General features: G+C 39.2%; 1 protein-coding gene across 2 annotated transcripts in view; it reads left to right on the forward strand.

Moving 5' to 3' along the window:
- The window catches only part of LOC146360919 (E3 ubiquitin-protein ligase Midline-1-like), an 87228-nt gene that overhangs the window by 49389 nt on the left and 20250 nt on the right, over positions 1-17589 (forward strand). For both annotated transcript variants that reach the window (XM_084920522.1, XM_084920523.1), the window contains exon 3: positions 12311-12406. In XM_084920522.1, the coding sequence (XP_084776648.1) occupies positions 12311-12406 (96 nt within the window). The remainder of the gene's footprint in view (positions 1-12310; positions 12407-17589) is intronic.

The raw sequence follows: 17589 nt of genomic DNA on the forward strand, positions 1-17589 counted from the left end.
TCAGACTCTGGCTGTTGGGCTGGGGCCAGCATGCGAATAACTTTGTCTTCATTCTGTGCTCTTGACTAGCTTTGTGTTAGCATGTTTTTGTGTAGAGGGTTGCAAAAGAACTGAGATTGTGTTAGCGGTGCTTGTTTCTGTCCTAGACAAATCATGAGCTTGTACCTTTGTGCTATCAAAGAAAAAAACTATGTTTCTATCACCACATTTTCCTCCTCCTGCACATGAACTGAAATTAGCTGATTATAGCACAAATGGGTCTGTGAGATATCCCATTATTGTGACGATGCAGGACCAGTCACATTTTTGTGATGTCATACCTTTGAAATATGGAGGAAAGTGTCTTGGGTTGTATAAAACTCTCTTCCAGAAAAAATGAGTCATGTTAAAAGAAAACAAAAACACTCCTTTATAGTTGTTTAGAAGTGGGAATTAGCTATAGAGCACAGGGCTGTAAACATGTTTTTCTGCTTTAAAGTTGGGCATTTTAAGATGCTAATCTACTGGGACTGACTCGCTTTTGGAGGCAGCCTCAAGCTGCAGCTGAAGGAACTGACTTTTTTGTGCTATTTCTGTGTTCCTCTTGGTATCGACCCCAGTCAACATGATCCCCACTGGTGCATCCCAAGTATACCCATTTATGCATCTAGGTTGCAGCTGTGTCACCTCTAATGTCCAGCACAAGCGCATTCACCTAGGTCAAACCTGATGATTTGAATAAAAACAATGTTTGAGCTTTTCTGCTGATAAGTCCACACAAGCATACGTGCAACAGGGAGAATAAAGATTCCCCACCACCGCAACAAAGCAGCAGGCAGGGAAATACATGTAACTTTTCCAAAGTGTCATTTAACCAGGGGACATTTTTTGGCCACGTACTACACACACACACACACACAAATAGTGTTTATTCAGCCTTGCTAAGCACCCATAAATAAAATGTCAAGACTGAGCGTGGTTCTCCTTTTACAAGGGCTTTGAAATATGTGTTAGTAGTTGGTAATATATCCTTGGAGAAAGGGCATGCAGTGATATAATTGGAGAAATTGAACCTAACTAAAATCAGTGATTATGATTACATATGTGTGCACCCAATAAATAAGCCTACAAACATTCCCTCCTGCCTTTCTGTTTATCATTGTTTTGTTTTAGAACCAGCTTTGCCTCCAATGATGGGCTTGATGTTCTTTGTCATTAGATTTAATGTGGGTGCCTCTACCGCCTCATGTTGCCTGTTTCAGCAAATTTAGGCAGAGAAGAAAAATTAGCAGGAAGGCTACAGGTCAGTGCATCATCTAATTATCGTGATTTTCTTTCTCCCCGCTCTCCCTCCATTCAACCAGAGAGAAATAGCACAGGTCAGCACACCCTGCAGTTATTATACAAACTAATTATCGCCTATACCACAAAACAAAAACACAAACCCCCCAAAAAACCCAAAACAAAACAACGGGATGGCACTCGTGTCTCCTACCTGCGCAGAGGTTTTTAAATACTGCCTGTGTAAGCCAAGAAAGTGTGCAAGACAAATTGTTTAGGCCAAGCAAACCATGTCATACTTTGAATCCGCGTGAGCAATACTACTGCAGCTCATGTGCATTCCCAAGTTTCAAGCGTTTCTTAACAGTTATGCGAGAGGATACACGTCTAAAACCAAATGAGGGATTTCTGTCACATGTTCCAACTTTGTTATTCAGTCATTTCCCCCCCAAACGTCTTGACATTTACTTCTGACAGGGCTCGTTGGTTAAATGAAGTTCTTGTTGAAATATATAGTCCTCCTGCTGTTTGACATCACTCAGAGTACCTTGTGAGGACACTGACAACAGATGGGAAAACAAAGCATATGTGACTGCTTCATTAACTTGTGAGCGCGCTCGCTCGATTTTTCTCGCACACTTACACAAAAGGAAACATACACACGAAGGCACTAACGTCTACACACACACGGACACACACAGTTTATACACACAGGCATTTCAACGGGCTCTCCATAATCTACTGAAATATTTAAAAGAAAGGAAAACTTCATAAGAATATTAAAATGCATATTTAAAAAAGACTGAAAAGAACACTTTAAAAGCCAAAGACAGGGGAAAAGAAGTAAAAGACAAAGAAAATAACATAATAAAATATGAACCAGTTGAATGAATGAGCAGGTAAGATTAAATCTGAATTTATTAAATAAGTACAAGGTCCATATTAAGTAAAAGCAGTAGAAAAAAAAGTCATTAGCTTGGCTTTAAACATAGCTCGAGTTGGGGCAGCTCTAGGCCCCAAATGCAGCTGAATCACAACTGTGCACTGGTTTAAAGTCAGTTTGTTGGATTTGGTTTGAACCAGTCCTTGCAGGTTTGAGAGATTTGTCTGCTTTTTGTTTCTTTATTCAGCAAACCAGGTCCTGAAGTTCAGTGCTGTATTACACAAGAAGCCAGAACAAATTGGTTTAATGTGTTCTCTCTTCTTGGTGTGTAGGCAGTATTCTAGTGGCAGCTTTTTAAATGAATTGTGAGGCCAGTAGGAAGGACATTTCTATCCAAGAAAAAACAAAACAAAACATTTTTGCCATCTATAGGTCATAATTTCAGGTAATTTGGTGGTATCTTACATTTTTAACATTGTAAATCACATTTCAGAGAAAATGACATGAAATTTTGAGTTGCATATTGTATTTCAAGTTAACCATGTGCTTTGCAACATAACTTTGAAAGTTTATTTTAAAAATCACATAGGTGAAATTATTTCAACAATTATTATTTGGAATAATTTCCAAGTATTTCAGTGACTCAGTGACTATGTTCACTATTTTCAGTGTTTAATAACATAGCTTTCTGACTCATCACCTCAGTATGTTTTAACATATTCAATATGGTCAATGGGCTGGTTTTTATTTAGCGCTTTTCTACTCAAGCTTGCACAACAAGTGCTTGTACAAAAAGCCTCATTCACTCACTCAAACCCAGTCATACAAGCACTTTTTTCCTCCACCTAAGTGCTTTCCATCTAACATACACACATATGAATACACTGGAGAGCAAATTGTGGTTCAGTGTCTTGCCCAAGGACATATAGGCATGTGGACTGGAGCCTGGAGGAGGCAGGAAAACCATCAGGCTTCCATATACTGGGGTATAGCCTTCCACCAGGCTATACTCCAGTAGAATATAGTTGATATTTGACTTTAAAAAATCCTTATTTCTTATCTGTTTATATCTTAACTCTTATATGCAGCTTTGACAGAGTATTTAAAGATAGAATGGGAGGCAGAGCCTTCAGTTTTCAGGCCCCTCTTCTGTGGAACCAGCTTCCAGTTTGGATTCAGGACACAGACACTATCTCTACTTTTAAGATTAGGCTTAAAACTTTCCTTTTTGCTAAAGCATATAGTTAGTGCTGGATCAGGTGACCCTGAATCCTCCCTTAGTTATGCTGCAATAGACGTAGACTGCTGGGGAATTCCCATGATGTATTGAGTTTTTCTTTTTCAGTCACCTTTCTCACTCAACATGTGTTAATAGACCTCTTTGCATGAAATCATCCTTGTTATTAATCTCTGTCTCTCTTCCACAGCATGTCTTTATCCTGTCTTCCTTCTCTCTCCCCAAATGGTCGCAGCAGATGGCCCCGTCCCTCCCTGAGCCTGGTTCTGCCGGAGGTTTCTTCCTGTTAAAAGGGAGTTTTTCTTTCTCACTGTCACCAAAGTGCTTGCTCATAGGGGGTCATATGACTGTTGGGTTTTTCTCTGTATGTATTATTGTAGGGTCTGCCTTACAATATAAAGCGCCTTGAGGTGACTGTTGTTATGATTTGGTGCTGTAGAAATAAAATTGATTTCAATTGATTATTTTACCATGTTTTGTGTTAGCTGTCATATAGCTAACATTAGCTCTGTGTTAGCAAGCTACTATTATTAGCTAAACATAATGTTATAAGCCACCACTGAGCTGATGCCATGTACTTTTGGCTACATCTACTCACTCTTTTATATTTAGTGGGGTGTGCCAGTATAATGCAGCTTCATGGTATTAGCTTTTTTGTGTTTTGTTTTGTTTTGGTAGCAAGTTGAAATGAACTGTCTTTGCACTTTGTCTCAATGAAATGGTGAAGGGCATGCAATTAAAAAAATTAAGGAACTAATTTCAATCATCTCTTTTGAGCTGCTATAAAGAAATTGCATTTTTGCGTGCCTAGATGGTGAGAAAATCAAATTTGCAATCACTTCACAAACTGATGAATTGACTGTTTGTTACTGAGGTGAAAATTCCAGGTTTTTTTCTTCAAAAAATAAGAAAAAAACATTAACACAACAGCATTTCTGATTTTCATAAACACGACTTTAAGTCCAGGATTAAAAAAAAGCCCATTGAGCTGAATATTATACATTATCCTTCAAGTTAAAGACGGATTATTGCTAATCACATTAAAAGCCACACTTTATTTTTCAGACCACTGGCTTGTTTTGCTGTCTTCGGTACGAGTGAGGCTTAAAATATATCTCTGCCTCAGGATAAGTTCTGACTCAAGGCACCGCACAGGTCACGTCACTTAACTTTAATTCATTTCTGTAAGCTATTTCTTTTTCTCTAATCTGTGCATGGCAGTATTTTGTGAAACAATGCATTAAAACCAGACAGCATATAGTCATAAATAAATAAAAGCAATGCTGAGCTATGATTATGCAACACAAGTACATTTAGACACAGACTGTCCTCAGATTTTATGAGCATTGTACAGTATACATTGAATGTGTTGTGCTTTAAAAAGGCAGGTTGCGTGGTAAACAGAAACAGGGTAGGAAGTAAATTGAGGTCTAACATAATTACCAAGTAAAGTGCAATGCAATATTAATGCTGAAAAACGCATTTGATATTTAATTTATAAAGACAGAAAACTTTGGGGAGACTTCTTAAACGAGGAGGTCCAGCACGTAGCCTCCCTTTGTCAGGTAGTTCCAATAGCTTAAAGCCAAAATGCTCAATCTGTCACAGGTCACCCGATTTTCTTTAGATATGATTTTTCACTTTTTTGTCTTTCATTATAAAGTCTGACAACTTGGAACTGTTTTGGTCATATTTTCTGGAACATTTCATTCATATCACTTTTTGCCCTGATCTGCTGGAGTTTGAGATATCCCCACTCCACGGGGGTGCGGGGGAGAATATCAGATGATTGGAATAGTTTCCTTTTTTTCCAGTGGCAGTGGTGGTGGTGTGTGTCTGATAAGAGCCATGGAGGTTATTGTGGGAACACCCATCCTTTTTCGGAGATAAAATTACCCCCGTCACAGAGGAGGCGGCTAGAAATAGCTTTTAAAGTCCTTGGCTCTGGGTCTGAGGAGAAAGAACCTTGAGGATAAAAGATGGCAGCTGCTCTTTGTGTGTGTAATTTCAAATCACAGGTTGGTTCTGTTTTGTTGTAATCCACTTTGGTTAATCAGCTGCCCTTTAGTGTTAAAAAATACGTGGGGCTGTCAAGTACAAACACATTAAAACATGAGCAGACACAAAAGCTTCTGAACCGTAACCTTGGTGATAAGCATGACATTTAGCTCCATGTCCTCCAGCCACTTCCTTCATGTTTTATATCATAAAAAATACTTATTCCCTTACATGCTTTGACAGTCCATCCTATCGTCCTGACCTTTTTTCTTCCTTTTTTTAAATGCAACCTTGACTTTGGCAAACAATCTTTAAAGTGGATCATAAAACAGCAATAAAAAGCAAAATTAGAAATACATATGCTGACAGCCAAAAGCATACAGTGTGTCAGTACAATTTGACATCACACCCTCCACTGGTGCTGCCGCTGGGTGTGATCAAAAGCTCAACAAGCTTGAAACTTTCAAACAGAGAGAGTGAGCACTGGTTCTTCCCTCTGACCACACAGCAGTGATGCCAGAGTGTAGAGGACACTCTGCATCACTTTACTGATGCAGCAAGATGAAAAGTAAACCCATTGGCAATGTTTTTAGGGGGCAACTGGCTATTCTTTAATATGCCAGTCATATTTATCACCTACAATATTATGGTATAGAGTCACTTAAATCTTCAATAGCTGATCTTTTTGGACTTCTTGAGGAAGGATCATGTTTGGAAGTAAGCAAGAGTCAGTTAGTTGGTAAATCATCTTTCTCAGCTACCCCCCCCCCCCAAAAAAAAAAAAAAACCAAAAAAACCCCCAAAAAAACAACAAAAACCACAAAAAATACATCAACAACATCCTGACAAAAAGTGTAAGGAGCACTTCCAAAAAAGAATTTCAACAATGTCCTACTTTCTAAACATTCAGTCACATACACACAGCACAGTCACAACATAGTTTGACAGACATAAAATAGTGCTTTTGTCCTAACAAGGTGATTCTAAAAAAAACTATTACCTGCAAACATGGCATATCTGTGTGCAGTGTGTCCTTAAAAAACAAGGAAATTGGACATGTAGAGGGTAAAGAAAGAATCTGTTCCAGATGAACAGTACTTTAACGTCATGCTCTTAAGAAATCAACTAAAAATCCAACAAAGACCTGACTTGGGACCTGAGAGATGCATCTGGCCCTTCAGTTTATGTTCTATTGTTCGTCAAAAATGGTCTAGGTGGAAAAGTGTCTATGAAGAAGGGAAACAAAGAGAAAAGGCTGTAGATATACCAAATTTTGTAAGGAAGTAGACTAAAAATGAAGTGATTAATCCAAATTTCTTTCTTGACTCAAGTCAGGTCAGGTATGATAGTGTCTACAGCCATCTGTAAAGCATGGTCGAGGCTCTGTCATGGTTTGGGGATACATTTCAGCCAGTGATGTTGCGGACTATGCGGATCCAAATTCATGGAAATATGAAACAGAAACGTACCATCAGATTTTGATCCATCATTCAGTACCATCTGGAAGAATCTGATTGGCAACGGCTTCATTTTCCAGCATGACAATGATCCCAAACACTCCACCAATGCAGTAAAAGTGTACCTGGATAGAAAAGCCACTCTTTCAGTCTTGATCTCCCCAGAGCCCGGACCTCGACATTATTGAAGGAGTGTGGCTGGAGAGAAGACGTCTGGAGAACTATTCAGGTTGTGTTGAAGAGTAAGGGTGGTCACACCAAATATTGACTTATAAGCTTTCAAGTTAGAATTGTGCAAAATCAGTTTTTGTCTTCCATACTATATGTTTGTACATGTTTCAATAAATGTCCATGAGGCCACTTTGGATATTTCGCTGGTCTGGTTCTGGTCATATCAAAGTCTGGTATGTTTGAGGTGAAAGCACGATGTTAGCATTTGTATTGTTGCCCTTGTAAAGTTGAAATAGTGACATTATTATCAAGCTTTGCTTATTTGTGGTTAGCATAAATAGACTGCTGTGTTTGTGCATTGGGCTTTGTCATTGCTAAAGCTCTTTGTCTTCGGAACTGGTTACTAGCATTTCCTGTTGTTTAGTGCTTTTGAGTCATTTTGCCCTCGAAAGATCTGCCTGCTGCTGTTAGATGCAGTGTTGATGTAGCTACTAAGAAGATAAAAGGATAAATCCTAAACTAGAGTCTGCATTTCAAACCAAGGATGTTATAAGATGCTTGGTATCCCATGCGCTCATATACAGATATGAGATTCTCTCTTTAACTGTAATAAATAAAAGCCACTCTGTGAAAATTTACAGTGCATTGTGTAGCACTTGCAGACAACTTTTACTTCCTGTACTCAATGTTCTCTTCGCTCTGGGCTTTTTTGTTTCTCTCTCTCTCTCTCACACACACACACACACACACACACACACACACACACACACACACACACACACACACACACACACAACTCATCCTTTTTCAATATCTTCTACAACAATGCTCCTTTCATGCTGTGTTTTCTTTTTACTCTGCTGTGCTTTGCTTCATAATCAGTGCCCTTTTCCTGTAGCAGTCATCTGTGCTTCTCTCAGATTGATAAAAAAAACACAAACAATTTGTTCCCAATTTATAACTTAGCTCACTAGTGGAAACCAACCAATACACAACGCCTACTTCAATGATGATATGAGATAAATACATTATAGATGTGTGTAGGGACAGGTGGACAGACTATAAAGCAGAGCAGTAAACAAGCATGGACTCTTTTAAAGTTCCCGTTTCCCCTTCCTGCTTCCTCTTCAATGTCTGTCTTGCTGTTTAACTGTCTGCCTTTGTTCTTCCTCATCTTTTCCTCACAGTCTCTCTCCTCATCTGCGTGACTGAGGTTTCTCTGATCTCTCTAACTCATGAACCAGGAAAAGAATGGAGATGAATCCTCAGAGCACAATCCTGCTCAATGTCACAGTAAATCTTAGAAAAGACGTAGGTCCTCTGAAGTTTTGACTTCAGTTGCTTACCATTTGCTATCTGTGAGTGAGCTCGCATACATTCTTAGCTTATCAGCACTGCTCCAGGGTGATTTGTTTCATTCACAGCATGCATCTACAGCCATTTTTGAACACACGAACAGTGCATACACTGATAACAAGTGTGATGCTTGTTATATAGAGACATGTAACCGTTTTTGAAGCCGTCACAAAGATGTTAGGTGATGAAAGAGATGAAAAATTTGCCTCGGTTTCAAAGAGTGGATTCTTTTAGGGCGATTTAAGAAGAACCTAAGAGAAGTTCTGAGCATGCTGCAGCAGAACAGCTTCTTACTAATTAAAAACAGATGCCATTGAGTGAATAAGCTTTTCTTTGAAATATAAAAACCTCACAAAAACTGTTTTGAACTCTCATGGCTGTTAGGCTCAAGCACTTGAAACTTCTTGGCTACATTTAGGCACTAAAAGTTTTTTGGTTACTCTTAGGTACTGAAAAGTACTTAGTTCGGTTTATCCATTTAAAACTACTTGGTTAGATTTGGGCATAACAAAGTTACAGTTAGGTTTAGATACTGAAAACGCCTTGATAGGTTTAGATACTGAATGTTTCTTGGTTGGGTTTGGGTACTGAAATTTACTTAGTTGGGTTTAGGGACTGACAACTACTTGGTTAGATTCAGGTACTGAAAAGTACTTGTTTAGTTTTAGGCACTGGAAATTTCTTGCTTAGGTGTGGGTACTAAAGAAAAGACCATAGTTTGGCAAAAAAAAAAATTCTTTTTCACAACATTTGAAAAATAATGACTTAAACCCATCTTACTAACACCGTGAGCCTGTGCATCCGGGCACAGTGGCCAAATATACCTTCATTCCAAAAGCCCCAATCCGGTGATTTTGCCAAAACAGCTTTAATTGAGGCCCTGGGAATGAGAACAGGCTTGAATTATGCGTCTTCTCATGGAACTGCTCTTCATTCACTTCGCCTACTTACTCCGTTTGAGCCAAGTCTCAAGTCTCTACACAAAAGCCTGAATCAAACCGCCTCTACGGAACAGGTTGAGACTGCTCCTCTATCGCTGACCTCTGGATGTTTACATAAATCCTAGGTGGGTTGTGGGAGTAAACTAACAAGCTTTCTGAAAGTGTGGAAACCAAGTGGACTGAGAAGTCCTACCTTGATATTTTTAGGCTGCATGGTGATACACAATCCATTTCTTGATATTTTCTATGAAAGAAACATGTGAGATGTCACAAAGTACTGGAAATCAACTACAGTTTTACTGGGTAATCTGTTTTCACTCTGTTGGGCATGGCTCATTGGTGTTGCAGTGGAGTAGTATCAGTGTCTGATCCACAGTCAGTGTGTTCTCTGCAGCAGATGGCAATGAACAACCAGCTAAAAGAAATCATTATTGGTGTACAACAAGTATTTGTAGCATTTTGTAGCATTTTTACAATTTTACCTCCCATTAGACAGCCATATCAAACAAGGAAGTGAAAAAAAAAACACTTTGATATGACATTTATTTTATGCAACACATTTTTTGGCACTGCCTCACTCGGTTAGCTCAGGTTTTATCGGCAACTTGTGTTTCAGTGGGACGAACAACAAAAAACACTCTTTTGTCTGATGGCTTTGAAAAGAGCTGTATCTTTCTTAGTGCGTCCTTTCTGCAAATAAATTAACCCGGTCAGCTGTTTCAAATATTCAGTTTTACTATTAAGTTTTACCTCCAAACTTCAAAATACTGGCACATTTTTAAATAAAGAAATGCTATAATGCAGGATAAATCTGTGATAAAATAAAAACAAGTAAAATATCATGATAATAATAAAACTATAGTCACACACTCTGAATTAATAACTAAGTTTTAAAGTTTTTGTGTCAGTCTTTGTCTTTGTGTCAGGACAAAAACCACTTAGTAAAGGAGGACGGAGAAGGAAAAAGGTAGTCTAAGATCACCGTAGCATTCAAGCAATAAAATCTTTTTAGTACATGTAAGTGTTCCACATTTTTATAAACTGTATATTTCACATCTGCAGTGTCAAATGTGAAAGTATCCATCCTTTTTTATTAAATCATTTTGCATCCATGTTAAGATAATCTAAATCCTGCGGCTCGCTATGTATAATAAAACTCAACAAATCAAAAAGGCTTAGCCAAGGTGATTCAGAGCAGATTAACTTCACACAGAGACTTTTCTGTTTTTTTGGAGGGATGCAGGGTAAAAATCTTGCTTGGACCGGCAGCAGAAAAAGAGGACAGGCAGACAAAGAGAAAGAGAGATGGTAGGATTAACCGGCAGGATGACTGACAGGTGACCTGACAGGGCTAGCAATCCCCAGAGATAAACGCCACTTGGCAACATGGATGCTGTCGATGTGGAGTCCAAATAAAACAGCAAACAAACACGCAAAGGTTATGTTAACATGAACAGGAACGTAGCCGTAAACAGAGGCATGGAAAACTTAACATAATTTTCGTTGCTCCTTTTCCCTTGTGTGCGTGTTTGTGTACTTCATGAACTTTACCTTTCCTACATTACACTGGGGTGTGAAAACACATTTCAACTGCATCTGAGGGAGCTGCTGACTTATTGTTGTTTCTCTTGTCCTCATCTCCATCCTTTCAGAGCTCAATTTTTTTAGAGGGATAATGATGACAGCGCCATATTTCTGTTCAAACGGTCCTTTATGCCTTGTTTGGTTTTTGTGTGTCATTGCCGTATTAAGGCCATCCATTTAAGCCGAGTACAGTAGTGTACACATGCTTGCACACGCAAATCTCTATCACTATTTACCGTGGTTGTTTATACAATATTCCCTCTTGGTAGTGCCTTTTTAATCCTTATTGTAGCATCAGAACTACCTTTGTTTACACTGCGGCTATAAAAAAAAAAAACGGGGGGGGGTTAAAGGTCGAGCAAATACAAATGTTGTTTCACAGCAGCTTCATTTGTGAAGGCGAGTAAGTAGCAGCTGTAAAGAAAGCAAAAGATTCACTTCTTGTGCATTAGGAAAAGTGTACTGCCTGTCACGGCCTTGCTGCTCCAGCGAACTTGCACACCTTTTTTGTTTTTGGAGACATGGAAATCTCAGAGTTCACCAAGTCTGGGGTGAAATTCATCTGGAAAACAGTTTTGAATGGGCAAGAGGAGATGTGGCATCAGAGCAGCTTAAGCACGCTTGGTTTGGCAATAATATGATGGTCTTAGAAGTAGAAACAGCTTGTGCCCAGGCAGATGAAAAGCAACAGAGAGAGGAGGAAAAAAAGGGGGGGGAAGGGGAATGGAGGGGGGGGGGAGCAGGGAGGAGCATTAAGGGACAGCACTGACGTGCTGTCACCTGTTTGCCGGTTCGTTAGCCGGGAGCGCTGCTGCATGCTCTCATAGGGAAAGCTTTTGATGCCTAATTTGCCGGTTGGCCGGGTTTGCGCATGGCTTGGTGCTCAGTGGAGTGGCTGTCCCAGTCACATCCTCTCGTAGAGTAGGCTTCTCTATCAGAGGCTCGGACTCGGACGGGGCAGTATGAGGAGGCAGTACAGAGACGAGGGGTATCACCCGAGCTCAGAGGTACGTGGTCACCAAACGCACCTGTTTAAAAAGACAGTCGATAACGCCGGAGCTCCTGGGGACGCTTGCACAGAAGGAGAGCTGATAGAAAATCGTTGCTTCTCTTTGCTGTTATTTTGTGGACCTGAACTGAGGAATCAGACAGTTTTTTTTTTTTATTTCTTGTGTTTTCCAGACGCAGCTCTTTTCCACTTGCTTTAGAACTTTTTCTGTTGTTGCTGTTGTTCTGATATTCTTACATCCCCTCTGGCTTCCATGAGAAAACTAAAAGGGAAAGCAGTTCTTTTTGCATTTTTATCTTCCTTGTATTTACAGCTCTTTCTCCACTTTGATTTCTTTACATTCACGTCAGAGGCTGTTTTTTTACTTGTCTCTCAGTTTCTCCGTTGTCTCTTTTGTGTTATTGTTTTCTGCAGCAAGCTTTGGATTCCAACCTGAGTAATCTGATCAAGAGGAACAACGAGCTGGAGTCTCTTATGGGAAAACTGATTCAAACTTGTCAGCATGTAGAGGTGAGTCCCACGTGGCCCTTTATAGTTAGCTGTATGTTGGAATTTATCAAATCAATGGATAATATAATATTTTACTACTTAAGACTTAACTGTAGCATCTCCTGTGTAACCTGTACAGTATAGTTACTCAACATTGATTATTAACCCTTAGCTTAGCATGTAGCAAGAGTTGACAACAAAACTTACAGTAAATGACTGAATATGACTATCATTTTGAAAACCTAATATAATATTTATTTTTTTGTTTTAGTTTTTTTAATATTTGTCATTTTTCCTTGATTACTCACTTAAACTGTTGTGCTGTTTTATTTGTGTTTTGTATTTTGTAATGGCACTGCAAAAACCTTTTTTCTTTATGTATTCGTGAGACTGTTAATGAATATCATTTTAAAAAATGAAGATGTAAACATAGCAGACTTTGGCAAAAAAAAATTAATTTACATTGATTTGTTTTTTAAACCTGCTTTTATTCATTCACATTTACTGGTCTAATATATGTTTTTATCTGCCCAGAAACAAGGGAAAAAAATGACAAGTGAAAGTGTAGATTTATTTACATTAAAAACAAATACGAGTAAAGCAAAGTTTACTCAAGAAAATCAGATTTCTCATTATTCGTAAAAGTTATTTTGGAGGCGTCATCGTAGACTCAGGGAGTGTGGCCAGCATATTAGATTTTTTTTTTTTACAACATTCAAAGTTTCAGTGATTAATACATTATGAATATTACGCTCCTAAAGTATATATTTTTAATGAAACTGCTTCTAAAATGTATCTAGCATCTACATTAACTGCAGAGCTCTGTTTAATTTCACATAAATATTCTTAATAATAACAGAGAACGTTCCAAAATCTGATCTTACATAGGATGCAGACAAAAATCTATGCACACAAACAAACATAGCGTCTTTAGCATCTTTTAAGGGTTACATATAAATATATAAAAATACAAATATATGTAACATCTGCAACATCTTTCAAACTCCATGCACTAAAAAAACTGTTTTCGAAATTGAAATGTTGAAATTTCCCAAAAGCTTTGAGTGCAGAAACAGGCAAGTGCAAATCATCAGGTTTCAGTCTAACACGTTTATTTTTGGGATAACAACAAATTGTGCGAATGTCTGCATGCATTTAACTCGAGTGAAGGCAATTCTGTGCTAAGTCTGCCTGTTCATGTTCCACTAGCCCACTAAGAAGCTTTAAATAAAGTGATGCCACAGGCAGTGGTTGAAAGGCAGTGACATCTTAGTTTAGAAATAACGGAGAACAGCCTGCATGCGTGGCAAGGCCTTTGCATGCTGCAAGGAAAGAGGATTATGATTTATTAACATTTAAGCGCTGTATACATTTTTTTTTTCAAGCATGTTTTCATGTTTCCCATCACACAGATATGCTTCCTCTGAGCTTTAAGCTCAGGGGGAAACTGTGACGAGGCAAGAATTTCAAACAGGAGAAAGAAAAACTTTGATCCTTTTCTGATGAATAAATGATGAACATGAAAAGGGCAAACAAACCCACTTGACCTATTTCTCCCCAGTGCATTATGACACATGCAGTGGAGTTTCGCAACATAATCTATAACCCTAAATAACCTCTGAGGTGTACACTGACAGCACGTCAGGTCAAGCTGCACAGGGTCGAACTGGACTAGAAAAAGTTGCAAGCAAAAAACCAATAACGATCATGGGCTAAAAAATACATCAAATACAAATACAACTTACGTGAACTCAGGAAACTGAGCTGTCTGATGTGCTTGGCATGAATATGTCAGTGCTTAAAAATAAATAAATAAATAGATGGTCACTCAGCTTTGGTTGGCGTGCTGTTGATGGAGCTTTCTGAATTTTTCACATCACATTAAGACTCTCCCAAAGCCTCACTAAAGATGGCTGCTGAGATTCTCTCAGACCCTGAATGTTGGCGAAAGATCAAGCAAATGGCAACCTTCCTTAACGAGTCATGTTTAAAAAAAGAAAATAAAAAAATAAAAACAAAGAAGAAAAAATGACTGTACACCCAGTTCCTCTGAGTCACCATCTGCTGTGGTTCAGCTGTGGCCACAGTTTCATTTAACGCTCCCACACCAAATTACGCACGCATTCTTTTTCGGCTGGCATCGTGACACTTTTTTTTTCTTTTTCAAAGAATCTAGTGCCAAACCACATTTGGACCCTTCTATGCTGTTTTTTTTTTCTTTTGCAAAAATGGGGCACAGTTATAATTTGGTGAAGGTACAATGAGTTTCAATGCAATAATCCTAAATACTCAAAGAGGGATCGTTTTAGGCAGTTAATTGGTTTGTTTATTTAAATGAAAGGAAGGTAATTATCCCATTAAAAAAAGAAAAAGAACACAAGAAAATGAAAAAGGATTAGCGCTTTTGCAGTTTTGTTTTAAAGCCAAAGCGAGAAGGAAAAGCGTTACCTCTGATGCGTGTCAGGGAATATAGGCCCTTCAAGACCAACTTCACCCCCACCCCCCCTCCAGAAAGTTTGTTTGATGCGCATTTTACAAAGTTTGGATATCCTCCAGGCTTGAATCATTTGTGTGCATGCGTGTGTGTTTCTGTGGTTAAATGGATCACTTAATGTCCCTCTCAGGCTATAATCTGTCATACTGATCATATGCTCCAGAGGGTTCTGCCCACAGTCATTAGATGCTTCACATCTTTACACAGCACATCATGTACTTTGGTCACAAATTGTGTGTGGGTGTCTGTGTGGCTGTGTACATGACAGTGTGTCTGCGCCACTCCCTTGTTACTGCTGTTTATATTATGACATCCATTTACTAACAGGTTAACTATGTTCAAGGGTACAGAAAGTATTCTTTTCCTAACTTGAAAATAAGCTTTCTTTGTCGAACTATGAAAGTGGATTTGAAGCAGGAAACTAGCTGATAAGATATTGTAATTATGCACTGCTTCCTGAGGGATTGGTTACCACTGCTAGAAATGCACTAGAATTGGTAGAGTTGGTTATGGTGCCAGACACCACAGGAAGTCATTAACAGTCGATGTTAAAAAGTAAGACAGTTGACAGCTGTGTGTTAACCAGTGTGGTTGTGTGGTACACCAACACAGGCCACATACAATCAATCATTTTTTTAAGATCAGAGCGATCCCTTAAGCTTGCAAGGTAAAAGCTAAAAGGTAAAAGCATCAGGTGCTGACGCAAGCACTGCTAACGTTAGCTTACACATAACTCAATAACTAATTTATTGTAAGAAAGTGACACAAAAACAAAGTGGTAGTTGAAGAATGTGAGGAACAATATACAAATACAGGTGCTGTGAAACCTTGTCCTTTAGACCATGCTCAACTTTGATTATTTTCTGATGTGGGATTTATGGTTCCACGTTGGTGGCTATCTTGGGTAGTGCAGATAGAGCGATTGTGAGTAATCATCTTATACACTAAGGCCAAAAGTCCATGTGGACTACCAGTGCAGAACCATGCTTGTCAGTTATGGGTTACCTTACCTTTAGACTACCCTTTCAGTCTGATTATTCTGAATGAGCCATAGATAGTTCATAAATACATGTATTTGCACTTATAGAAGTGTGATTACTGGTTTAGTCAAGGGTACTGTCTACATAGTGCAGGGGTGGGGGAACTCCAGGCTTCAAGGGCCGGTGTCCTGCAGGTTTTAGATCTCACCCTGGGTCAACACACCTGAATCAAACGATTAGTTCATTACCTCTGGCCTCTGGAGAGTTCAAGACATGTTGAGGAGGTAATTTAGCAATTTAACTCAGCTGTGTTGGATCAAGGACACATCTAAAACCTGCAGGACGCCGGCCCTTGAGGCCTGGATTTCCCCCACCCCTGACATAGAGCATATAGGTGACAGCAAAGGTGACACCCACCTACTATTGGTTAATACATTGGAACATTACAGGGAGTGCAGAATTATTAGGCAAGTTGTATTTTTGAGGAATAATTTTATTATTGAACAACAACCATGTTCTCAATGAACCCAAAAAACTCATTAATATCAAAGCTGAATGTTTTTGGAAGTAGTTTTTAGTTTGTTTTTAGTTTTAGCTATTTTAGGGGGATATCTGTGTGTGCAGGTGACTATTACTGTGCATAATTATTAGGCAACTTAACAAAAAACAAATATATACCCATTTCTATTATTTATTTTCACCAGTGAAACCAATATAACATCTCCACATTCACAAATATACATTTCTGACATTCAAAAACAAAACAAAAACAAATCAGCGACCAATATAGCCACCTTTCTTTGCAAGGACACTCAAAAGCCTGCCATCCATGGATTCTGTCAGTGTTTTGATCTGTTCACCATCAACATTGCGTGCAGCAGCAACTACAGCCTCCCAGACACTGTTCAGAGAGGTGTACTGTTTTCCCTCCTTGTAAATCTCACATTTGATGATGGACCACAGGTTCTCAATGGGGTTCAGATCAGGTGAACAAGGAGGCCATGTCATTAGTTTTTCTTCTTTTATACCCTTTCTTGCCAGCCACGCTGTGGAGTACTTGGACGCGTGTGATGGAGCATTGTCCTGCATGAAAATCATGTTTTTCTTGAAGGATGCAGACTTCTTCCTGTACCACTGCTTGAAGAAGGTGTCTTCCAGAAACTGGCAGTAGGACTGGGAGTTGAGCTTGACTCCATCCTCAACCCGAAAAGGCCCCACAAGCTCATCTTTGATGATACCAGCCCCAACCAGTACTCCACCTCCACCTTGCTGGCGTCTGAGTCGGACTGGAGCTCTCTGCCCTTTACCAATCCAGCCACGGGCCCATCCATCTGGCCCATCAAGACTCACTCTCATTTCATCAGTCCATAAAACCTTAGAAAAACCAGTCTTGAGATATTTCTTGGCCCAGTCTTGACGTTTCAGCTTGTGTGTCTTGTTCAGTGGTGGTCGTCTTTCAGCCTTTCTTACCTTGGCCATGTCTCTGAGTATTGCACACCTTGTGCTTTTGGGCACTCCAGTGATATTGCAGCTCTGAAATATGGCCAAACTGGTGGCAAGTGGCATCTTGGCAGCTGCACGCTTGACTTTTGTCAGTTCATGGGCAGTTATTTTGCGCCTTGGTTTTTCCACACGCTTCTTGCGACCCTGTTGACTATTTTGAATGAAATGCTTGATTGTTCGATGATCACGCTTCAGAAGCTTCACAATTTTGAGACTGCTGCATCCCT

Source organism: Perissodus microlepis, chromosome 23 (genome assembly GCF_051167445.1).
Source record: "Perissodus microlepis isolate ML-2025 ecotype Zambia chromosome 23, ASM5116744v1, whole genome shotgun sequence".
Taxonomy (NCBI): domain Eukaryota; kingdom Metazoa; phylum Chordata; class Actinopteri; order Cichliformes; family Cichlidae; genus Perissodus; species Perissodus microlepis.